General features: G+C 36.3%; 3 protein-coding genes across 5 annotated transcripts in view; all 3 read right to left on the bottom strand.

The window, feature by feature from the left end:
* LOC126967184 (katanin p60 ATPase-containing subunit A1) overlaps nucleotides 1-10,023 on the bottom strand; it is a 28,020-nt gene extending 17,997 nt beyond the window's left edge. The window contains exon 1 of the mRNA XM_050811661.1: nucleotides 10,006-10,023. The gene's annotated coding sequence lies outside the window, so the exon portion shown is untranslated. The remainder of the gene's footprint in view (nucleotides 1-10,005) is intronic.
* Nucleotides 10,024-11,826: 1,803 nt separating this feature from the next.
* Nucleotides 11,827-25,744, bottom strand: LOC126967171 (venom allergen 5-like). 3 transcript variants are annotated; one of them, XM_050811636.1, is made up of 11 exons: nucleotides 25,261-25,744; nucleotides 24,497-24,646; nucleotides 22,585-22,681; nucleotides 21,887-22,016; nucleotides 20,043-20,121; nucleotides 17,918-18,080; nucleotides 16,337-16,729; nucleotides 16,142-16,270; nucleotides 15,913-16,020; nucleotides 15,556-15,638; nucleotides 11,827-12,162 (listed from the first exon to the last, which is right to left on the bottom strand). In XM_050811636.1, the coding sequence occupies exons 1-11, from the start codon at nucleotides 25,381-25,383 to the stop codon at nucleotides 11,920-11,922; spliced, it is 1,698 nt and encodes a 565-aa protein (XP_050667593.1). In that variant the 5' UTR covers nucleotides 25,384-25,744; the 3' UTR covers nucleotides 11,827-11,919. The 3 variants fall into 3 exon arrangements, with proteins under 3 accessions (XP_050667593.1, XP_050667595.1, XP_050667596.1); XM_050811638.1 differs by lacking the exon at nucleotides 16,337-16,729; XM_050811639.1 differs by lacking the exons at nucleotides 15,913-16,020; nucleotides 16,142-16,270; nucleotides 16,337-16,729.
* LOC126967142 (myosin heavy chain 95F) overlaps nucleotides 18,458-26,655 on the bottom strand; it is a 152,319-nt gene continuing 144,121 nt past the window's right edge. The window contains exon 27 of the mRNA XM_050811579.1: nucleotides 18,458-18,467. The gene's annotated coding sequence lies outside the window, so the exon portion shown is untranslated. The remainder of the gene's footprint in view (nucleotides 18,468-26,655) is intronic.

Genomic DNA, 26,655 nt, shown 5'->3' with positions numbered 1-26,655 from the left:
AAAATTGACAATCTATTTAATAACATTGAAACTGTGCGTGACCGTGCTATGCTCAGTGCGTTAAATATTTCTACAAAAAAAAAACAAATACGTTGTAACTACAACTATTTACTTATAAATAACTATTTATTTAGTAGATTTATTTACAATCGCTTACAATAATACACACAAATATAAAAAGTAGAACTAAAAACTAGGAATTAAATGTAGTGATTACTTACAAATAAACACGGCATGCACAGAAATAATTAATTTTAATTAGAATAAGTTAAGAATTAAACTGTTTTTTTTTATATTAATAAATGAGTAGGTTACATATTTATACACAGTTACATTAATTTACCAATTATAACATTTGTAAAGATTACCAATGTTGGTGCAAATGGTCTTTCGGTAACTTATTAACATTAGTCATTAGAGTTGTTGTCGGTTTTTTGTTTGTACACGCCAATGTCAGAATCCACTTCACTGATTTTAATGCGAATCACTGAATAAAGACTGATCAAGTGATAATAATAATAATAATATTGACACACTTTTTACACAAATTATCTTGCCCCAAGTTAAGTATCTAAGCCTGTGTTGTGGGTTACAAGACAATGATATATTTAATACAATATACTTACTTAAACATACATAAATTCATATAAACATACATAAATACATTTAAACATCCATGACTCGGAAACAAACATCCATATTCATCATAAAAATGCTTGCACCTACCGGGATTCGAACCCGGGACCTCTAGCTTAGTAGGTAGGATCGCTAACCACTCGGCTATACAGGTCGTCATGAATGAAGTGATGTATGGTATATAGATCCTAATTACCAATCGTTCAAAAACAACAATAGAATATATATTGCAGGTTCTGGGCGACGGCTCGTAGATAATTATCCATCATCTGTGGTCATCAGGTGCTTCTAAACGCGTATTTTTCTGCAATATGTATAGAAAAAATCATTGCAGCCAGAACTGCTAGTAAGGGCAGCCAGACAGTGTATTGTAGCTTAAAAGTTTAGGTACATAATATGTTTAATGTGGTATGATCTCGGAACTCGTCGAAAAATCTGCTAAATTACCTGACCTGGTGGTGAGGCAACCGTCCACCGCATCCAGGAGTCTAGAGATGCGTTGCCGGCCTTTAAGTTAGGAATATGTTTGAAGGTTAAGTTGCTTTACCCAGCTCTACCAGTGCGAGCTTTTTGATGCAATATGCAGTAGTGTTGTTGATATATATTCATTTTTCTAAGCGATACGTTACATTAAAATGTTATTGATGTTACTGAGTAATAGTTATTATAAACACACAAATAAAATTTGAAAACAAAATTTTATGAACTATACGGGTCACGACTTTTGTTCAACTCTCAATCTCTATATGAAACCACAACCTGAGAGTTGAACAAAGCATACAAGATTTTATGACGATACGTCACTCGAATGGTTAGCTCAGTCGGGAGAGGACTCGCATGGAACGCGAGAGGTCATCGTGGGTTCGAGTCCCGTATCGTTCATAAAATTTTGTTTTCAAATTTTATTTGTGTATTAATCTCAGAAGTGAGGGTTATCACTTTAAAAACATAACAAATTATTATAAACACACATTGGTATATGAAACAGACTGTCTAGTTAGCCCCTTAAGGTTAAGTCAAAAAAAATATGACAAAAAGTGACGAGACGAGTCAGAAGTTACCTGACGCCCTGCCCATTACAATGCAGTGCTGCTCAGGTTTCCTGATTGAACCCAAAATCTGAGCGAATACTTTTTAAACCCAAACACAAAAAGTGGCTGCATGTGTTTGGATGGCAACTAAACAAAATTAATCCAAACAAAAAGGATAAAAAGAATCTTTTGGAATTTCGCGCCATATTTAATCATGAAGAATTACCGCCTTATTTGGTCACATTAGAAACTTGTGCTGATTCGCAAATTCAATTCTAAGGACCTGGCAGTCGAATCACTCTAGATTGATGCCTGAACATACATCTAGATCATGAAGATTTGAAAATGATCAAAGGATGTTACAATAAAAACTTATTGTTATTATTATAGTTTATAAAAGACTAAGCAGCTTTCGCTGATATCGCTATATCACTTGCCATATCTATTCAAATGTTTGTCCAGTCTATTCTTAAACTGATTAACAGGTTTTTAATTTAACCACATCCTTGGGCAATCTATTCCATATATGAACAACTCTGTTGGTCAGGAAGTGTTTTGATGGATTTGATGATGCTAATTGATATTCTAGCTTCATATCATGTCCCCTTAGTCTAGAATTGCTCTTCCTTGGAAACATGATGGAAACTTGTGATTTGATCAATGGGCTCAATTTTTTAATAAATCTAAATAGCACGTGCTAATTTAGAATAATTTGTAAATCATGTTTGTTTTTCATTATAATATTTGAATCACGTCTAAATTCTATATCCTAGAAAATTTCTAAATATTCTATGAGTTAAATTTTTTTTAAAATCGGTCCAGTAATGACCGAGTAACAATTTACCACAGAAATCAATTGGAGTCACCCGGTGGGAGCTCAGATTCACTTCGCTCAATAAAGAACATATTTAAACATTATTCATGATATCTCACTCGTGGAGAGCTACATCCTCCACTCAGAATTAATGTGATTAATATCTGTACCATCCATAAACTACCGATAAGTATGCTACCGTTCCTAAAATACAATTGTAAATCAAGGCTATTCGTCACAATTGTCAATTGTCGAGTCAAGGTGACAAGTGCACAATCTGATTGCCACAATCACTCCAAGAGCGCAACTCCTACGCAACAATTCTGACTATAATTTTGAAATATCCTGCCGCTGTGATGTGGATCGTTAGCTTCGTAGCATTATCATGGTTATGGACAATTTACAGTTGTATCATCGTATCAAACATATTTTGTACGTTTCATCTTACACTACCTGACCCAGCAAACGTTGTTTTGACATATAAATTAAGTATTCCGCGCGCGCTCATTGTATGAATATATAGGTATTTCTAAGTTTAAAATAATAGGTTCCGGAAAAGTAGTTTTCATTTCTCATACTCGGAAAGTAATGTTGTCTTGATCTGATTATTGGGTGGAAAATGCTGCTTCCCTCCGTAGAGAGGGAAAAACTCATACAAATTACTTCCCACCTAAGTAAGGGCCGGAATGAACTTCAAAAATAGAACTGCTTTCAGCTGTGAAGAGTTATGTAAAAAAAACTAATTAAAAAAAAAGCTGCGGCCATGTGACTTTCTAAACAGCCAGTGTGAACTTCTTTGAGTGGAATAAGCCGCAACAATTACGCGGTGAGTTCCATATTTAAAATTTAAAAAGTCGTCATAAATTGTCCTAATATGACAATTAATTTTAAATAGGTACTACTAATATTATGAAATATTATCAATAAATAGTTTAGATAAACAATTAGTTTTATTTTCCTCATATTCGAAATGAAAAGTGTTTAACACGGGTAAAAGAATCAATTTCTACTCGGACGATTGCCGCCCTTGCTGCGCTCGGGCGTCTAAATACCTCGGGAATTGATTCTTTCGACCCTAGTTTAACAATCTACTATTTTAATACAGTTGCTCAAAAAGTGGCGTATTACAGGGAAGTATAGCGTTTGGGATGTCGGCTATTACATACTCGTGCTTTTTCTGTACCTTTTCCGAACTCGTGCGTTCTCTTTCCCAACTGTCAACATAATGTCTAATAAAAAGAAAAACCAACCACGAAGTTTTTATGATTAATGCAAATATTTCTAAATAGAAGCTACTAATTTGTTTCAATATCAGATTTAATGATTTGGTCCAATGAGTTAGGTTAGGTTTTATTTCATTTCATCTCATTAAATTTCATTTTCATTTCATATTAATAAAAAAAATCTACTGAAGACTTGGCTGTATGGGCATAGTTCCCTTTGCCTACCCAGAATGGGTAAAGAAAACAAAAAAAATCTCTGCTTATATTCTTTTATGGTTGGCGCCATTTTGTGTTTTGTATATTCTATTAAAATGCTTCATTTTTTCGCAACTGTATTAAAAATAGTTGTTCAGTAGACGTGCGGAACAGTCATTGCAACTTGTTCCGACTGTCAACCCTCACCTTCGGCTGCGCCTCGGCTCGGGTAGACATTTGTCGGAACTAGTCCTAGACTCGCCTACTGGTATGGGAATACTGGGTCTCGAAATCTCGAGCGATTGCCAATTCCGTGGCCATCTGGAGGGCAAAGCCAAATTGGCTTCGAAGAAGCTGGGCGTCATCAATAGAGCACGGCAATACTTCAAGCCGGCCCACATTCTAGCGTTCTACAAAGCGCAGGTCAGGCCACACATGGAGTATTGCTGTCATCTCTGGTCTGGCGCACCTCAGTATCAGCTTGATCCATTTGACCGCGTGCAACGCAGAGCAGCTCGAATTGTCGGGACCCACTGACCCAGTGATTCCATAAAAAAAAACCTTCGAAACACGCTGCATCTTATGGTTGAAGTACCTATTATTTCGATTGATTCAGTAGTTTTCGCAGTATAACCTAACATAAAAACCAGCCCCACTTATTAGTACATATATAGAGACCATCGCCTGTACGTATTCATGTATCTATGTATGAAACAGAGACTTAGAAAGTGATTTTCACACATTTCAAGAAGTCCAATTTACTTGAAGATTTGCAAACGTATCAAGGTTTGATGACAATACGGTACTTTCATAATTCTGGCTTTGTATCCTAACCAGTATCAACAGAATCATAGTCTAGTCCTAGGCTGTTGAATCACTTAGATATTCAGCTTTAGAGTAGTAGGATTTACGACTGAGCCATTTTTAATACAACATTTAAATTTATTTATAGATAATGCCTGAACAGTGGCTGGTACTATATTATAAAAGTGTATACATTTACCCCTAAATGTATACACTGAGATTAAACATAGGAGCGTTTCCGTCTCTATTATGTGGCTGTACACGCTTTGTTGAAGTTACGTAGACGTTGACATAGAAGTTCCTATTTCATATCGATATGTTACTACTTAATCCCTACTTAATACTATAAATGTGAATGTAAGTTTATTTGTTATCCTTTCACACCTAAACCACTGTACCGATTTCGATGAAATTTAATACAAAGATAGAATAGAGCTTTGAAAAGGACATACCTTTTGTTGCGAATAAATATATGGAGGTGTTGAAACAGGGGATAAATCTTTGTATTTGGTCACACAAGTAAATAAATATTTAGTCCAGCGTTTCTAAAATTTCGACCTGTAGGGATGAATTAAGGTATAAAATTTTGTATCTATGGAAGTCCAAACAACGTCACGCTTTCACGTCCAACTCCGACCCGATTTTGAGTATATTTGGTACAAAAATAGTCTAGACCTTGGGAAAGGACTAGACCATTTTTTGTAAAAAAAAGGCATGAACGGGTTGAAATAAGGGAAGAAAGTTTGCATGGGAATTTGTAATTTTCTTTGATAAAACCATGAAACTTTGTAATTAGGCACTTAATAAGAAATAATTTATAAACATTTGTTCAACATGGCGATGAAATAGGAGATTAAATTTCACAGGGAAGTTATTAAAGAGACTGTCTACAAAGACAAGGGATATGCATTGTATCGTAGAAGAGCGCTGCCAACAGCGGAAAAAGCAGTTTTAAAAAAATAAAAAATAAATTGCCCAAAGTAACTATTCAACGCGGACGAAGTCGCGGGTTAAAGCTAGCGATATAATAAATTAGAATGTACTCACCAACCCAGGTCCCATGCAGAATGAAATGTCGGATGAGAGGACATCGCTCCCAGGGGAACTCCAAACCCGAACTCTATCTTCACGTCGCGGTCATCACCAGACCGGAACCAGGAGCGAGAAGTAGTCGCGTTCATCGAACCCGGTTCCGTATCGTTTGACATTTTTGCAAAAAAAAAATCGGAACAAAAACAAATGATTCTAAAACAATATTAGCATTAGAATTAGAATCACAAGTCCGTAACTAGCCTACGTAATAACTGACATGTGATTTATTGGAAATTTCAATAATAATTTACATCTCTGATTTTTATAATCACACAAAAGAAAGATAAAAGCATAAATTTTAAAAATATACGTATTGGTTTTAATATGTGTACATACAATTTCCACTCGAATACAATGATTTAATCTTTCAGCGCTACGGTAGTTACGACCTATGAGTCAAAGGCTCTACGAAGGCAGACACGTGAACCGCAAGGGCCGACTGCCAGCGTTGTGGCTCTATTGCAGCCGGACAATGACCGCTTAGACTGGCCTCAATTAAATACCCCGTCTGATAATTTACTATAACCACTGTACAATCCATTATTTTGATACAATTGTTGGGCTAATGTGATGAGTATTGTTCGAAGTATTTCTATGTTCAACAGCGGAAGGCTTCTTTGAATAGGTTGAACTTGATTGGTAACACAGTGGTGCGGTTTTTCGCAATTAAGCATTATTCTGTTTTTGTTTAAAGGGGGCAGTATCTAGTGAAATTACTCGGCTAATACGACTCAACATCTAATGTATCAAAGTGATTGCGTTGCGCTTAGTATTTTGGATTCAATTCAGAATCCTGAGCGATACTGCATTGTAATGGGCAGCACCTGTCACCTTCGGTACGGTACATCGTCTTTATATCATAAAATAATGTATTTCAGCATTAACATTTGCTAAGACAATAATAATTTTAGGCAGTGTTGGCCCCCCACAAGATGGACCGGCGATCTGGTCAAGAAGATTATAATATACAATAAAGAAAACTACATTGATATTTAAATCTATCACAATCAGATGGACGGTTTAGAACCGCATAGAGAAAATAACATACAAAAATTCATCGTCATTTATATAGAAAAAAAAATTGAACCGTCACGTGACGGCTGGCAGATGTGAAACAACAAATTCAAATATTTTTATTCAAAATAGGATGTGACATCACTTATTGAAAGTCAAAAACTACCACCCATTCCAAAATGAATGCCTCAGACCTGAGAAGAACGGGCGCAACAAACTCAGTGGGCTTTTTTTTTCATCGAAAAAATATGTTTACAAAGTAATATTGTACAATTAAACTTATTATTTAATAGCCTGAGGGCGGTCACTCAATTCCCAATCTGTGGTATCATTAAGAAAGTCATTTATGTTATAGTAACCTTTACCACACAAACGTTTTTTAACAAGTCTTTTGAATAACGTAATACTTTTGTTTTGAACATTTTCTGGGATCTTGTTGTAAAAGCATATACATCGCCCCACAAAAGACTTACTAACTCGACTTAGCCGAGTAGAAGGCATTATAAGTTTATGTCTGTTCCTGGTGTTAACGTTATTAACATCGGAATTATTTATATAATAGGCATAAAGTACAGATGACAGGCACCAAATGGCATGATGAAAAATACAATATTACGATTTAAAAATACAATATTACGATTTTTCGTAAGAAAATGATGACAGTTTATTTAAGTGACGTGACGGCTATACTTAGTCTGGCTATAAATACTGTTGCAATTAAAAATAAAGAAAATATTACATCTGAATTTGGAATCTGTTATTTTTATATGATACTCAAGTGCGATATTAAAGTGGAGCGGGGTGATAAAGACAACCGAATCGCTGTGATTGCATTACACAAAATACGTATGGAGCTTAATGCAATTTTTAAAACTCTCCATACTCTTGGTATTAGTCATTTCTTAACTGATAATTTAAAAAAATAGAGTTGTATATCAAAACAACTACTGAAGCGGTACGCAAAGGGAGGTCTCAGAAAATTTTGTTTCCGGATGATTTTTTACAATTGAGCATCATTTTAGCAAACAAAATGACCGTATTTATGCTCAAAGCTCTAAGGAAGCTTCTAAATTAGTCGACAGAGTGCAAAGTGGGCACTTCCGACTTCAGTGATGGTTTTCTGGGGTATTTGTGTATTAGTTATGAAGGAGTGTTTAAGTGAAAAAGATATCAAAACATCGGCACAAGTGTATCAAGATACCATTCTTAGGAGGGTAGTGACCCCCCCCCTTAACAACACCATGTTCAATAGCCAAGAATGGTCCTTCCAGCAAGATTTAGCGCCGGGTCATAAAGCTTAGTCTACGCAGTCTAGTCCCGATCTTAATCCGCTGGATTATGATTTGTGGTCAGTTTTAATGAGTACGGCTTCCTCTAAACGCCATGATATTTTGGAGTCCCTAAAACAATCCGTACGATTGGCAGTGAAGAATTTTCCAATGGAAATTGTGCGTGCTTCTATTGATAACCTCCAATTGATGGCCTCAACGTGGAATTATACAACAAGCTCAATGGTAACAAGAATTGCGAAATTGGCATAATACAATATAAAGCTGTGCTACTTCATTTATATGAAATGGAATGTAATAAAAATGAAAAATTGTTTACTGCTAAAATACAAAAACATACAACATTAGTGTTGGACTACCTACACCTATTAAGCATTACAAACCTAATAGTAAAGAAGCTTTACTAACAACACTAAGATCAATACTAACAGATAAAATATATATAACTAAAGAAAATTAAAAAGAAGTGATTCATCTTTAAAAAAAACTCAAAAGAGTAAGGAATGCTGTAGATGTACAAAACTATATATTGTGAAGACCGACCAGGCACGACAAGCAACGCCTGTTCACGTGCATTACGCATGGGCCAGCCATCGCGATCGCTTCCCTCGCACATATCTTAGGGAAGTTGCCCGCCTGACGACGCCGCCACGAGCAGGGCCTTTAGGCGAGCATGATAAGCCCTGCTCAGGGAACTCAACTAAAAAAACCTAACAGATGATGGTTTGGGAATGTTATTAAGCCACCGCTATCTCTAGAGATTTTTTAAGACGATCAATATTCGCGTGTTATTCAGAGTAGGCCACACTCTCTCCACTGATTAAGATTTGTAGTCCAGCGGTTCAGATCTGAGCTAGAATCAAAAATAATATCTTTTTAAATTTTATTTATATTAAAAACTACCACCCATTCGAAAAAGTATGCCTCAGACCTGAAAAGAACGGGCACAAGAAACTCAGCCGGCTTCTTTTTTTATATAAAATTTCACTTATTACAGTCACCTGGTTTTAAGTGATAACCGCCGCCCACATTCTCTTGCAAAACCAGAGGAATCACAGGAGCGTTGGCGGCTTTTAAGGAAGATGTGCGCTCCTTTTTTGAAGGTACCCACGTCGTATCGCCCCGGAAACACCGCAAAAGGAAGTTCATTCTACAGCTTTGTAGTACGTGGAAGAAAGCTCCTTGAAAACCGCATTGTGGAGGACTGCCACACATCCAGATGGTGGGGATGATATCCTAACCTATAACTTGTGGAGTGTCGTGCGAAGGTTGAATTGCGGCAGGAATCAGAAACGAAAAGTTGGCCTTTCCGTTGGAAACACCATTTCAAATCATTAAGAAAGTCATTTAAATGTTATAGTAATCTTTAGCACACAAACGTTTTTAACAATTTTTTGAATTTCGTAACAAAATTTGTTTCGTACATTTTCTAGAATCATTTTCTTAAAGCATATACATCAACCAACAAAACTTACCAACTCTTCTTAAATGAGTATCAGGCACAAAAAGTTTATGATTGTTCCTAGTGTTTTAACATTGTGACTATAAGTTTCTAGCGTGCGAGCCTAATGTGCGTATATAAACTTAATATTATGAAGAATATATTAAGATTGACTTGAGGTTTGAATCCAAATATTTCGAACTAGGCTTGGGTAGTTGTGACCAAGTGCAGAGTCATTTTGAAGAATTGCTGATAGGTTTAACGACACAATTTAAGACGGTCTGTTGATACACACTCTTTGTAGTCTTTACTCCATTTAGAATAGAAATTAAGCTTTGGGAGTCCTTGATGAGTTACCAAACCTAATTGGCGCCTGATAACCAAGCGACTTTTTGACCACTTGCGAAGTATCTATCAGAGATATGAACATGACGTCCATAGTGTCAAAACGCATAATTTTACTTACCTATTTCTTGATGTCGCGTGGCACAGCAACTTGCGAATGCTGCAGATTCGAATTTTCACGAATTAACCTTCAATCTAAGAGCTGACTCTCATCTGATCTGGTGGCGGTTTTCATTTCCCAGGAATGTGACACTTCTTTACACTCTTACATAGACAAAACTTATATTCTGCATACCGTGATTTTATGTGATACTAAGAGATTTTACAAATAAACATCCTCCTACAATACTTAGTTCTACATTGTGGCTTATGTTGTAGGTAGGTTTTGCCAAATATCTACATTTAGCCACATATGCGGGTGAAATAATGAAAGTGTTACAGATAACTTATATTCATTCACACTCAAAATGGCGTGGTTATGTAATGTAGACAAATATCGTAGAGTTGCTTTTTCGGTACCGATTTTGAACTGCCCCTCTCTAAATACTTTTAATTAGAAGATATTCAATTGTGTTAACCACAACACTATTTTTGAGTATTGATTAAATGTAAATTATTGTCTTCAAAATAATTGTATTGTGTATAAAACATTTAAAATATTATGTATGTAAATTATATGTTGTTTCGTTCACAGTCTTAGTTGTTAACTTTTTGTAAGCAGTCTCGTAATAAACAAGTTTGCATAGGATGCCGGCTATATTATCGGTACCACAACGGCGCCCATTTTTGCTGTGAAGCAGTAATCTTTATTGTGTTTCGGTCTGGAGGGCGCCGTAGCTAGTGAAATTACTGGGCTAATGGGACTTAACATCTTATGTCTCAGGGTGATGAGCGCAATTGTAGTGCCACTTAAAGTTTTTGGGTTTTTCAAGAATTCTGAGCGGCACTGCATTGTAATGGGCAGGGTGTATCAATTACCATCAGTTGAACGTCCTGCTCGTCTCGTCCCGTATTGGCATAAAAAAAATCTTCTATATGGTGTAGGACCTTGTTATTCGCTATTAAATTATCTGCGCATTGTGAATTACGGTAAAATGACATATTATGATATATATCATTTCATAAGGTTTTTTATCACTTGATATCACTTTCATATGAAGAGTCATATAGTCTTATAGAGATAAGAACGGGGTAACTCGGCCCCACTTGGAGTAGCCTTCTCATCTCTGGGCGAGGCCTTTCCAGTTCCTGCTATTGTCATATGACCTCATACAACAAAAACGACTTGAATTATCGAATATCAAGTAATGTTTGACGAATAACGTGCGATCTGGCATTCCATAACAGCACTCGCAGCGCCTCTTCGTCGAATTATCTACTGGTTATTTTTATTCCCAAACCATATGCTCAGGGACCTTCAAGTTCAGATCATACTCCCACCGGCAGGCATCTAATTTCTGCGGATTCTGATATTGCGGATGTCTATTAGCGGCTGGTTTCTTCTTTTCATTAGGTTAGCCACGCGCCCATTTACCCCTCTAATTTAAAAAAGTATAAGGGTTCCTTTTAATTTTAGCTAAACGGAAACATATTTTTTCATCAAAAGTCGCTCTAGTGCTAGAAGTGACAGGTGCATACACACAAATCCCCAAGACACAAATAGTTTTAAAACAAGTCAGTTACAATCACTGCTATTTAATAAATTTAGTAATTGCGTATTAGGTTAGCAATGTGTCCGTTTGCCCCTCGAATTTAAAAAGTATAAGGCTTCCTTTTAATTTTTAGCAAAATTGAAACCTATGTTATATGAGCACCTAGTTTCTCATAAAAGGTCGCTCTAGTGCTAGAAGTGACAGATGCACACACTCAAAGCGCACGTATTCGTCACAAACCAAATTCAAAGATATCCCCATTTTATTATCCCAATTTTAAAACAATCCAGTTACAATCACAGCCATTTAATGAATAATTTGCACACAACAAAACGAATAGGCTTTTAAAATGGTAACTAAAAGCCTAAATCACAATAAATGTATTACAAACACACCGCTACCAGTAATACAGTAGTAGGGACGAGTCGAGCTACTCCGTTGTCTTCAACAGAACCCAAGATGGACTTCTCGTACGGTTTTAAAAGTGGTACATACTTTAGAACCATATTCAACATTGGTCCTCTTTCAATCGTCTTGTTTCTTTCTATTTCAGCAAGTAGTTGTTTAGTTTTAGCATCGTCAGGATATTTCGTAGGTTGGTCATAATTCCGCAGTTCACGCCTTACCTAAAAAAAAAAACAATTAGTTGAATAGTCATAAAAGTGTTTTTTTTCAAATTGAATCTTTATTTATTTTTATGTCTTTAAAATCTCTACCACGGATTGGATTTGGAACGAGAAGATTTTACGGTGTTTCCCGAACGCTGCCCATACGAGTTGGATTCGACGAGTGACCTCTTTCGCGAAATTGGACCTGCCTTACTGGATTGTTTGTAAGGTAGACGTTCTCATCGACATTTTCTAGAGTACAGTTCACAATTGTTATGGGAGTAGGTGCAACATGGACATTTGACATGATCTTCGTCTTGTCCATGTTCATTTTGAGACTCCTTGGGAAGCTGTATTGAGGCCATCAAGCATATGGCTTAAGTGTTCCATGGTCTCTGCCATAATATTTTATGCCTAAAAAGTCTACTACTATCAATTTAATCAATTATGTTTCAAATCTTATTGATTCGGTTGACAAAAAGCTACAAGTTGATGTAGTTTATACTGACTTCGCCAAGGCATTTGATAGGGTGGATCACGAGATACTTATCAAAAAACTCTCATATTTTGGCATTAGTGACATAAAAGGTCTTTCATTAAGGGCTTCCTATCTTCAAATTTAAATAAAACAAAGTTTGTGTTAGATATCATCAACTATTTTTATTCGTTTGAAAGGCCTATTCGATGCCATTATGTGTGGAATATAACATCGTTCAAATGTCCGCCCCGGCTTCTCTGGGTGGCGCGCATCCGAAATGTCCAATTTTCCATGACGCTGGTGCATAAATCAGGCTGAATTTGACCGATGGCATGGGTTATGTTGGCTTTGAGAGCCGCTGTAGTTTGTGGCTTATTCGCATAGACTTAAGAAAACCCCACAAGAAATAGTCTAATGGGGTCAAATCGCACGATCTCGGTGGCCAGTTCACATCATCTCCACGTGAGATGACCATGCCATCCAACCGCTCATGCAGAATGTCCAATGTGGCATGAGCTGTGTGGCACGTAGCGCCGTCCTGTTGAAACCACATGTCGTTGGTGTCCATATCATCCAATTCAGGCCAAAAGAAGTTGGTAATCATCGACCTATAGCGCTCACCGTTTATGGTGATGGCCTGGACAACGTCGTTTTCAAAGAAATATGGACCGATGATGCCGCCAGCCCAAAATCCACACCAAACAGTGACTTTTTCGGGATGCATTGGACGCTCTTGGATCTCATGTGGATTTGTATCGGCCCAAATTCAACAATTTTGTTTGTTCACGTACCCATTCATCCAGAAATGGGCCTCATCGCTGAAGATGATTTTTCGATGAAAATTAGGGTCAGTTGCCAACTGCTCCAGAGCCCATTCAGCGAACACAAGTCTTTGTCTATGGTCGTTTACCTTCAGCTCCTGGGTCAGTTGAATTTTGTACGGGTGCAGGCCCAAGTCATGACGCAAAATTCGTCAAGTTGTGGTCTGTGAAAGGCCGAGTTCTTGTGAGCGACGTGAAATCGACTGCCTTGGATTCTCCTGCATGCTCTCACGGATAGCGGCGATGTTTTCGGTAGATCTTGCGTTTCGTCGACGTTCGGGTGTTGGTTGATCGTTTACTGAACCAGTGGACTCAAATTTATCCACCACACTGCGAATAGTCCGCTCGGTAGGACGATTATGGAGCCCGTAAAATGGGCGAAGCGCGCGGAACGTTGCCCGAACAGAACACCCATTTTGATAAAACTATTTTATCATTTGCACGTGTTGTTGAACGCTATATCCATCCATGGTGATTTGGCAAAACAGACTGAATAAATGACAGCCAATTTGACAGATGTAGCTTCAACAAGATGGCCGCTATCAACTGTAAAAGTTTGGAAGTCCCTATTGAAAGACCCGATATTTTTAAGCTGGTGCAAATTTATAACCTTTCTAACCGAAATGCTAGAGTAGTGATTGATGGCGAGTGTTCGGACTCTTTCAATGCAATTTCCGGTGTTCCGCAGGGCTCTAATTTGGGACCTCTATTCTTTGTTTTATTTATTAACGATATAACTGAATTATTTAAAAATTGTCAGGTTTATCTGTTCGCAGATGATTTAAAAATAGCTAAAATTATAATCCAAGAATCTGATGTAACAGATCTACAAGCAAATCTTGACAGACTTGTCCTATGGTGGGAAGCTAATCGTATGCTGCTTAATCCGGGTAAATGCAGTTTTATAAAATTCACTAGAAAAAAATGTCCAGTAATGAGTTCATACAAAATCTTGGGAAACAGATTGAAAGAAACAGATTCCATTCGGGACCTAGGCGTAATATTTGATAACAAATTAAAATTTACCAAACACATAAATTCTGTAGTAACAGCTTCTTTCAAATTGCTTAGCTTTATTCTCAGACAGTCTATAGATTTCAAAAAGCAAACAACAATCCTTCAACTGTACAACAGCTTGGTTCGTAGGAAACTAGAATATTGTTGTCAAGTGTGGTCCCCCGGGTACAAAAATCACATTTACAGAATCGAACGTGTTCAAAAGAGACTCATAAAACACCTAACCTTCCGATTTAAGATCTCAAGTTATAGAGAGTGCTACAAAAACAAACTCGATTACTTTAGGATGAAACCACTGGCAGTTCGTAGATCTCTTCAAGATATGAAACTTCTCTATAAAGTTTTCAATGGAAAAATAGATGACAATGAACTGTTGTGTAGATTCAATATAAACGTACCTCGGAGACCTCCTCGCAACCCATGTCCTTTCTTTAAAACTAATAATGCTCGAACGAAACTTGGACAGGACGCTCCTACAGCCCGTATGTCACGCGTATACAACGAATGAGTAAAAAACATAGCAACACTGGACATTAGTTGTGATAGGCTCCCACTTTTTCTAAAAAAATGTAGCGACGCTCTGGCCAATTAATTAGTGTTTAACTTTCTATTATATTCAACATTTGTTATTGTTCAGAAAACCATATTACAACCAACTAATACTTATTATATAACTTATTTTTAAGATACTTAAGTAGTTTTTAGTCACCATAAATGCAAAGTAACCACTGTTATTTTTATAGAATGATGTGTTCTCCTATAATTGGTAGTACATACAAATGTTTAGTTATAAGGCATGTGTTAGGTTTAAGTTAATATGTACAACTGTTGGAGATCCATACAAATAAATAAATAAATATTATACGTTATATAAACCGCATATATATTTATTTAAATAAATATCATTTGAAATAAAGAAGGAAATAATTAATTATATTTAGTTATTCGCAGAATCTAACGTGGCTTTAAACTAATTTGTAAGAAGAGTTGAATAAGGGCATTATTCAATTTGTGATTCAATTGAATATGGAAATAGTTAACTGTTCAAACTTTCTTCTTTTAAAAATAATCGTATCAGAGCCTCAAATTAGTTACCTTAGAAGCCGATGTTGAGCTTGGCGTCGATAGCATAGTTTCCATACGTTGCAACTCTTGTTGAACTCGCTGATACGCATCCGCTGTATGAAGTTATTTACATTTTTAATCATCTATTTTTCTAATATAATCCGTACTAGTTGGCTTGGAACGTGAACTATTTTTTTTCTAACATAACATCTTATTTGTAATATCTGATATTTATCGAAATTTCTAAAAAAAGTATGAAATATATCGTGTCTTCATCTCATTAATATATCTCAAATCAACAACGTTAAAAAACTAAACAAGTTTTTTCAATCAACATACTTTACAATTTCTTTAATTCTTCAGAAATAAAATAAAGTTCACACTTACGATCCGAAAGATAATCGTCAATCATTTTGTCGTCAATTAAAGAGTCGTTTAGGTAATAAGAATTTGCTAAACTTTCTATATTCCTTGCGTTTTCTGTTGCATTCTCATCTGTTGCATAAATAATCAAATTATCTCGCTGAATATTATTGATTTCTGCTATCGATATTCAAATTATTGTCTGAATTTCAATTCAAACTATTCATTTATTATATAAAACTTTAATACGCACCGTGACTGGGTAAATCTTGAGCCAGAATAGTTACAGATGTTTGGGATTCTTGCTCATTTGTCGTTTCAACAAACTCATAATCAATGTATAAATATTTTTTATCTGTACCACTTTCTTCTATTATCAAATCTGCAACATGATTTGTATATATGATATCGATCAAGTTTTACGAGAATCTTTTAAAACTGCACTTACTGGAGTCAGAATGTTCAGGAAATGTATCCTGTAGATCTTCTAAATGGTAAGATTTTGGACGCCCAATTAGGTTGACTATTTCTTTCGTAGTTTTTGTGTAGTTATTTATTTTTACATATGTATTCATGTCTATTTTATGGGCAAATGGGCTAGCAGTTGTAGAATTATCTCTTCGTGATAATTCTTTACTATATTTGGTATTATTATAGTTAGATGCACTGGAAATTTGTATGCCAAAGTTGGAAATAGCTACTTTAGTTAGATATTGCTCATCAAGGCTTCCCATATAGTCAAGTGTAAGATTGTTTTCAATTTCAAAAACAGTATCGAGTAACAAGTGCTCTTCGTGAGTCATTATTTGTTTAATATCATCGGTTTCATTTGTAGTAATTTCTGAAAATAAATTATGATCTACTTATCAACATTAATTCCGTTCCAAGTCCAACTAGTTAGAATGGATTAAGGGTGATTTTAATTGTTTAAAAAAATACATTATTAAAAAGTTGAAAGGCACAACCACCATCGCTACTCGTATATTTAAATTTTTATATTGAGCTCTTTGTTATTGTGGAATTGAATTCGTCAAATCATATATTCCGTTCCAGTTTCTCTATTCTTGATACAATCGACACATAAGTTATCCCAGTTGTCTGCTGTTACCGTGATACTATGCCAGAAAATATCTGGCCGATATTTATAACACACAATTGTCCCCACGTATGTTTCAATTTATATTTGACTTGTGTTTTATGATTTGAAAAGGACAAACAAGCACATGAATCACCAATTGTGAGCGATCACCACCACCTATTATATAACAGAATCATAGGAATTATAGGATAACATGGGAAACTTTTTGCCTGCACAGCCTTATACCGGACGCGGACGTCCACAAGCAGCTAGTTTTTCATTTTCCATTAGGTGAGTCCTGCTCTGAATAAAAAAAAGAATTCACTTTTTTGAAGGTACCCTGTGATCAAAACGGCGAGGAGGATAGTAAATTATATAGAGTGTGGTGCGATGGTAGTATCTGGCAGCAGGGATCAAGTCAGAGGACTAAGAGACACTACCGTTGATAAATGCAAACATTCGAACATTGAGAACGTTCACGCCCTGACGCATAAAAGCGCAAACTTTCTTCCTTAACACTTATTTGTTCAATATTCTTAATAGCCCAAATTACAATTTGTTATGTTTTAAACCTTCACTTTTGGGATTAATTACACAAATAAAACTGAAAATAAAATTTTATGAAATTATTTCAGAACATTACAAATTGTTTACATTTGAAAGAGCGACATCTCAAGTCCACTTTCCTAATTTGCAAATATTGAGGTTGTGCAGGTTATCTGTAACTGTAAAGTAGATCCTGTAGATAAAGCCACAACCCGAGAGTTGAACAAAGTATACAAGATATATCAACGTATACATGAAAGAGCGCGCGCACGGAACGCGAGAGGTCGCTCGTTCGAGTCCCGCATCGTTCACAAAATTTTGTTTTCAGTTTTATGTGTGTAGCCCAAATGACTTCAAATTATATAGCCAACCCGTGGCCAGATCCTTAATAAAAAAAATACTAACGGAATACACAAAGTGCGGGATATTCTTTATCAGGTATCGCTCTGGACGGGCACAACGATGCGGGTTCCCCGAGCGCCCAAAGTGGCCGATTTAGCGCTGGACCTTGTGGAGCGAAGTTACACACGAGACGCTCCACGGTGCGCATACGCCCCCGCATTTCCGCCTTAAAATAGTACAGTTTTTAATAATATAGGTATAAAAAATTAACTCTACACGCCGACTAACGAGATACTCAATTCATCGTGAGTAGTTATAGCTCATTCTATTGCAAATGTTTGTGGTTTTATTGTAGATATATATGTGAGCGGTGATATGTTTATTCCGGTATTATATACAATTCCTCGGCAACGTATAAAAATATTATTCATTTTATACTTTGCCTTCTACTTATTGTAGACACTACATACGCAGCCGGTAATGTGCAAAAACAATTGTGTTTTTAAGTATTGACTTGGTTATATTGAATTCAATTTGGGGATTTGCAAAAAATGTTCAGACACTTTTTAAAAATAAGCCTTAAAAGAAGATTCAATGATACAATTCCGATCTGCTCTAATATGAAAGTGGGGCAGAAGACTTTCAGTTTGTTATAAACAATAACCTTTAATTAGTTATAGAAAATAGCCTTGGTGGTGGGAAACCAAGTGAAACGTAGCTTCTAACCTATTTGTCGCTAAAACTATAAATAATAATAAAATAGGATCAAATATTATTATAATAGTCGATGATTTTATAGCCGTATAGCCCATTTCCTGCATGCACTGCACAAGAACTCCAATATTAAATCAATCATTATTTAAATACGTTCTGTTTCGGTTTCTTTTGTATTTTTTTCTTATTTTATCATGTGAAATATTTTCTTCTTTACTCTATTGTAAAGAAATCAAAAAGTATGCAATTGTCCTCAAAATAATTAAAGATATGGTTACAGTTACGAAGCGTTAAGGAGCTTCTAACCCTTCTGTTACTCAAATTATAAATTAATGGTATAAACCACAGAAAGTAGTCCAGCAGTGTTAAGTCACACGATATCGGTTGGCAATTGATGTCGCCGCCACGAGATTACGAAACCCTGCAACTTATCATCCAATAAATCCAATTCAATTTTATCCGTGTTGTATTGCGAGTGGAACAGCATGTTGCCGAGATCCATGTGAACTATCCGTACACAAAAAAATGTATAATATGACCGTCCAATATATACCGTCCGCCACTGACAGTGAGCGTTGCTCCGTCACCCGACTGAAATCCTCGCCAAACAGTGACAACACCAAACAGTTTTAGACACCCGACCTGATTTATTGATTTTCGTTACTCCAAACCGGGCAAATTTGTTAACTAACAAAGCCACTCGACCACAAATTAGCCTCACACAAGATCTTAGATGAATTTTTACGGAAAGCATGGTGAGCCGCTCTTCTCGCCTGTGTACTTTAAAGGACAACCAGCAAAAACACGGCACTATATGCTCTTGTTGAGTTTTAGCTCTTGAGTTAATTGGACTTTGAATGGATGTAAATCGCAGACTCGACGCTAAATCCACAAAGTTACAGTTGAAACAGAAAGACCAAAATTGCGCTCGACGTGAAATGAAATGCCTGGTTGTTTTTTTTCTTTTCATGGACTTTGAATGGATGGAAATCAAAGTCTTGGCGCAAAATCCACAAATTTGAAGTTGCAGAAAGGCCCAGGTTGCGTACGACGCAATACAGTTCAACGATAGGCGAACAGAGGTCTGAGATTGGACGGAGTGATAGTTTAGAGGATGCTACTCAAGATTCCATAACCGAAGTAAAAAGCACACTGTATTCTGTCTGTCTGTCAGCAGGCTGTATCTCATAAGCCGCAATTGTTAGACCGTTGAAATACTGAAAGAATATACTTAATAATAAAACCAAGGTGTCATATTCCAAAAGAGCAGCCAATACACGGATATTTAGAAAACAAATGTTAAAAATCGTTTGGTTGGTAAAGGGTTATCTAAAGATCTATGTGTATCATGCTAGGTCGCGGGTTCGAGTCCCGCATCGTTTATAAAATTTTGTTTTCAGTTTTATTTGTGAAATTCAAAACATTGAAGCAATCTTCATGTTCTTAAAGTCGTATATTCGTATGGAACGCTCACCATAAATCGACTCCGCGCGCATCCCACCAAGAACGCTCGCGACCACACAATTTGTGCAAAGTCTTGGTAAGTTGTGGATCTGTAGGAAAAAATATCGTTATGACAAATGCATAGTATGCGATTTTTAAGAATTGAGAAATTTGCAATGAATTGTCTAAGTTTGTTGCATACACAGTCCACGTGATTACTCTAATTAAATTTATCATCTATTATTAACCCAAGACATGTCTGAGATCTAACTATTTCCAAAGGTGTGCATTTACACGAGTGATAGTTTTTATGTAGGCAGACATGTTTTTGATTGGTAATTTTTTTATAGTCGGTGATTTTCTCAATAAGAGCTTGGTTTTACTTGGATTAAGAACAAGGCCTGCATCATGACACCACTGGGTATGGATATTGAGGTCCTGTTGTATAAAATCACATGCCTTTATTGGATCTTTGCCCGCGATTGCGAGACAAGTGTCGTCCGCAAACTGGAAACAGGTGCAGTTTTTTATACAATCTTTGATGTTACTGACATATGAAAGAAAGTGAAGCGGCCCTAATACTGAACCTTGAGCAGTGACTTTTCTCACCGTGACTGGCTTACTAAATGTATTGTCTATTTTCACTTTGTATGTCCGATTTTTTAGATAGTCACTGCACCATTCCAGTAATGGACCACGGACTCCACAAGTGGGAGGCTCCTTTGCACATGCCGGCTAGATTATGGGTACCACAACGGCGCCTATTTCTCCCGTGAAGCAGTAATGTGTAAGCATTACTGTGTTTCGGTCTGAAAGGCGCCGCAGCGAGTGAAATTACTGGGCAAATGAGAATGATTATGTCTCAAGGTTACGAGCGCAGTTGTAGTGCTATTCAGAACATTTGGGGTTTTTCAAGAATCCTGAGCGGCACTGCATTGTAATGAGCAGGGTGCATCAATTACCATCAGCTGACCGTTCTGCTCGTCTCGTCCCTTATTTTCATAAAAAAAAGTCTAACTCGTTATTAAGTTGATTATGCAACAAGGTATCAAAGGCGCAAGAGAAGTCTATAAATAGTACTGAAACGTGTTTTGTTACATTTAAGTGACTATTTTTGTGAGTTAATTTTGATAAAAGGTTTGAACTACTCTGCAATACAACTAGTCAGCTAGTCAGCCAGTCAGCTAGTGATATGTAATATTTTCTTCACGAAGCGATAATTATTAATTTTACCCATATAGGGCACAATTCAAAATTGTTGTATCCAAAAACAAAGGTAACGTAGGATTGATTAGAACTGTAAACATAATCCAGAAAGTAACCCTGTCTTCGCTGCTTCATCTTAATATTTTAATTAAAGCAATAATGTCTGCAAGATTAAAGAAAAAACAATTTACTTAATCAAATTCAAAGTCGATTGATCAAATAGGCTGATTAAAACACCTTTGAATTGCGTCACCAACGATTTGAAAAGCTACCCATATTATTGTTTTAAATTTAATTATTAACAATCTACCTAGGAGGTTCCTTTGAACAGCATGCCGGCTAGATTATTAGTACCACATCGGCGTCTATTTCTGCCGTGAAGCAGTAATGTGTAAGCATTACTGTGTTTCGGTATGAAGGGCGCCGTAGCTAGTAAAATTACTGGGCAAATGAGACTTGACAACTTATATCTCAAGGTGACGAGCGGAGTTGTAGTGCCGCTCAGAATTTTTGGGTTTTTCAATAATTCTGAGCGGCACTGCATTGTAAGGGGCAGGGCGTATCAATAGCAATTAGCTGAACATCCTGCTCGTCTCCTCTCTTATTTTCATAAAAAAAGTTATTGAAAAGTTCTATACTTAAAGGGAGCTTTGTAAAAAACACTCTTACAGCATATAAGAAGTCAGATTTCCAACATATGAAATCCTCTGCATGAACCACATGTCGACCATTGTCTCGGGGCGAAGGCCTGGCGCTTCGCCCACTACCGAGGCAACGCATTGCCCAACTGTTACTGAATCTGTATACGTTTGAATAATATTAGATTAGTTCCTTGAATAATTTGAATTGGTGATGGAAAAGAGTTGGAAACTTGTCAAACTAACGCGTGCGAGATGTCAAAGGGAGTTTTGGTGAGTCTGCCTTAAAGATTTAAAATATATTCTTAACTAGCTGACCTGGCAAACGTTGTTTTGCCATATAAATTATATATATGTAAACCTTTCTTGAGCTTCAACGAATGTATTACAAAAGATTTCATTGAGATGGGTCGATTAGTTTAGGCGTTATTAGGGAACATACAAACATACATTCTCTTTTAAGAATAGATTATATAAATAAAATTTAAAAAACAATTTTATGAACGCTACGGGACTCAAACCCGCGACCTCTCGCGTTCCGTGCGAGCGCTCTTCCTACTGAGCCAACCGTTCGAGTGACGTATCGATTTTGTTTTCAAATTTTATTTGTGTAATTTATCCCAGAAGTGAGGGATATCACTTTAAAACATAACGAATTGTATATATTATTCAGTAAGGTTAACTAAGTACTGGGTCATAATGCTCTATAATACATCAAATAAAACTTACATAAGTGTCTGCATTCATCGTGCTCCTCTACAGAAGCAGGAGGGATACACTGGTCCGCCCACAGCTGTGCCTCGCGAGCCAACTCATTAACCCACATCTGTCAACGGTACCTAATATCATCATACAGTATTCTATCTTCACACAAACGGCCGGAACGCAAGTTATATCTACGTGGCTCGATTTCGGTAGACACTCGGTACACCAGACCGCCGCAATGACAGACGAATGTTGTGATGGTTTTGTGAGCGTGCGATTTGGGATTTATTGGGATTACTTTAATGGAATAGTTTATTTAACACTTTTAAATATTTTCACGTTGTGTTTATACGAAAATGTCATGAAGCGATAGTGATTTGACCCCGCGTTTAATAAAGCAGACGCTTTTGGGATCTGCAAAAACAAAATGTCGAGCTAAAGCAATCGGCACGGCCGTACCATCCTTAATTTCGTTGTGAATAAGACTAGAAGCCTGTCAATAACAAAGCAGCTAGCATTGTATAAACATGGTATATTTAAAATTCATTCAATTTGAATCAGTTTAGTGTATAAATCAAGGGAAAACTAAAATATTTTGCTATTTCGGTCCAGTTATCTGAATACACCAACTGCAAACATAACTTTGTAATATCATATATAAAACTTTGTAATCCCATATATTATCATTATGAGATTACAAAGTTATTAAGGTATGCAATTGGTGTTTTTCTTGCCAGTTTACGTGGCACTTTCAATAGTCACAACTCTGGAAAGGAATAAATTTGGATTATCTACAAATTTAGTGCCATGAAAAACATAACTTGTAAAAAAACCAAGTCTCGCAACTCAGTTCCTCTACCGTACAGTTGTGAGATCCATGTAAAACCAAGGTTGTCAATTTATTTAGTCCCTAAGGACTAATTAATTAGTCCCTTAGTAATAATTAGTAACCCTTAAGGGTACTTCTGTATTAAGGTATAACGTAATTAGCTAACCTAACAACATCTTATAGTGACCATATCAATATAGAAAATATTTTATATTATATAGTTTGACTTGGCCATCGCACTAAACAATCTCATTTAAAATGTATTGTGAGACACATTGTGATTTTAATAAAAAAAAATAGAAAAGATACACTGTGTTTTCAAAGATGGCCAAGTTAATTTATTTATATAAAACGTAAAATATTTTCAATATTGATATGGTCACTATAAGATGTTGTTAGGTTAGCTAATTACGTTATACCTTAATACAGAAGTACCCTGTGATGAACAGAGTACGAGGGAGCTCCAACAGTATTCTGAGATCATTGGCTGCGAAGTGGGAGAACCCTTTTATGAAACACTGGGTGTAACATATGAACACCAAGTGGCCAAGGCGGTGTATGAATAGATAACCCTGACCTCTAGTCTCTACTATATACCACTGGACTGGCGGCTGTCAAAGTGCTTTGGTGCCTGTTTGATATTCGCCATTTTGGCGCTGTTGGCCATGTAGCGAGAGTCTGCGGTACTAAAACTAGTGATGACAACCGCAACATCGATAGGAAAACTATAAACAAAAAAAGTTGTGTACTATATTACGTTGATTCCTGAAGTATATCACGGAAAACGAAGGAAATTAATTCAAAATGCAATAATACTTCAACGTAGGTACTATACGCTTCTCTCGCAGCCATTTGTATACGTCAAAATTAGTTCTCTGGACGCTCGCGAGTGGCGCTTCAAATAGGCACAAAAATATGCTATCAAACATAATTTGGATCAGCCTGACCAGTGGTATTTATACAGGTCAGTGATTGATAATAATTTAAATTTATTTAATCACTAACATAGTTAATAACGTCTATTGTTACCTAACACTTTATGGATGATATCTGAAAATAAATGTGTTATTATATTATTATTATCACTGTATCTCCACAAGAGTTTACCAGTTTCAACATATTTCCAGCTGGGGGCCAGTCATCGAGTCCCATCGCAGCATCACTTCGTCGACGATTGAGACGCGCTAACACATTCTCTTTCTCCGCTGAGGACAGAGGTGCTTCTATGTAACCGGCACACGTCGCTCCTGGACCAGGCTGTGAAAGTGCTTGCTGTTTATCTTATTTATAAATATCAAACATTGATGTACTAAACAATTTGTTATTTTTTTTTAATGATAACCCTCACTTCTGAGTTCTGGTTAATATTGGGGTTGAGCACGTTATCAACTGTAAAGTAGATCCTGTAGATTTATCAACGATACGAAGCTCAGTGGAAAGAGCTTCTCTCTCTTCTCTCACCGAATTCAGATACTGCCTACGCACTAGTCCGATTTGCAAGCAATTCAGGGGCCACTTTTTGGCATTCGGCATTATACTCGAAGCCACACCAGAGCATTCAGTTCGTGGATAATGAATCCTTTCAATCGGCGTCAACTTCTGGCAATGCTATTGTACCTACGTACGAAGGCGAAGAAGTAAATAATTCCGGGTGCACACTGTGTTGGTGGACCGACGTTTAAAAGGAGAGGCATGAGTGTATCCACTTTCTATTTTATTTTACATCACGTAAAAGATAATATTTTGCGACAAGACACAAAATTTTGACAAGGTATAGGTACCGCCAGAGAAAATTCTTGCAGTCACATTGAGCTTATATGAGAGAATTTATGTTATTCTCATAAATACATGTTTCAATAACTGCTAATTACCTGGTATTTACAAAAAGTATGTCTATCCGTATGGCCACACATTCTAGAACCACAGTAATTGACTGATCCAGTCTCAGTATTTATCGCAGAACATATTATTAATAAAAATGCAAAATTATTCATTTTAGGACTTTATCTAGCATTTTTGTTGATATTACGTTCTTGTCATTGAATTTTCAAGTAGCAGAATATTTATAAAGCATATTTAGCATAATAAGTCCATAAAGAAAATCTATTTAGAAAATTGTCATCCATTCGCCTGCCAAATAAATAACCAAAATCTGTCACACATGCCAAAGTTGTTAATAACAACGAAAATCTATGTTTTCTTCAGTTCAGAGTAATCTCTTTTAGAGTGAATTAAACCGGAACTTTAGAGTTTAAATGTCTACACATTGAGGTACTCTTTTACATTATGGCCGTATGTCCTCACTCCTCATGCGTTCAACCAGACCCTAGTATATTATATTTTGATGGCACTATTGTTTCTAAATTTTATTTTATTTTTCTTTTAAAGACTCTAATATAGATAACAGTTACAGCTACGAGTAGTTTAACATATTTTGTATTCTCTTATCTCATTTCTCTGTGGCATATCCTCGAAATAAGCAATATATATTTATACGACTCGTAACCTTAACGTAACGTAACATAACCTTAGATAATTTATACGTCTAGATAGCGCCTCTTGCTGCTAGACAACCAATGAAAACAGGCCAGGATTATTATTTTCGAGTGCGTGCATTGCTCAAAATAGATGCTACTTCAAGGCTTGGTAGTTAGTCTGGATATAAAAGGGCAACTTAAGAGTTTCCAAGGCTGTGTGCTATACTTTTTCATCAAATTTTTTTTTCATCAAATCTTGGATTCTAGCCCAGCGAATCTAAGAAAAAAGCGATTCACACGATTGTATGAAACGTGCAATGGATTGATAGATTGACAGGTTTCGGCTATAATCTTGTAAAAAACGGAGATAGCCGAAAGCCACTACGTCTTAAGCAACTGTTCCCTTGAAACTTAGCCGGATTATACTTCGTCGCATATTACTATTTCAATTTCAATGCACGTTTTATAGTAAACTATATTACAATTTTTACTCAAGCAGTCCGCGGCTCTTCTTACGTAGTGTTTACATCCTCTTTGTTGGATTTCTCTACCTTACATGCGTTATAGTATATTGACACACACACTTTTTACACAAATTATCTTGCCCCAAGTTAAGCATAGCCTGTGTTATGGGTTACAAGACAATGATATATTTAATACAATATACTTAAACATACATAAATTCATATAAACATACTTAAATACATTTAAACATCCATTACTCGGAAACAAATATTCATATTCATCATATAAATGCTTGCACATACCGGGATTCGAACCCGAACCTCT

Source organism: Leptidea sinapis, chromosome 12 (genome assembly GCF_905404315.1).
Source record: "Leptidea sinapis chromosome 12, ilLepSina1.1, whole genome shotgun sequence".
NCBI lineage: Eukaryota > Metazoa > Arthropoda > Insecta > Lepidoptera > Pieridae > Leptidea > Leptidea sinapis.
This window is presented reverse-complemented; position numbering and strand designations above follow the sequence as displayed.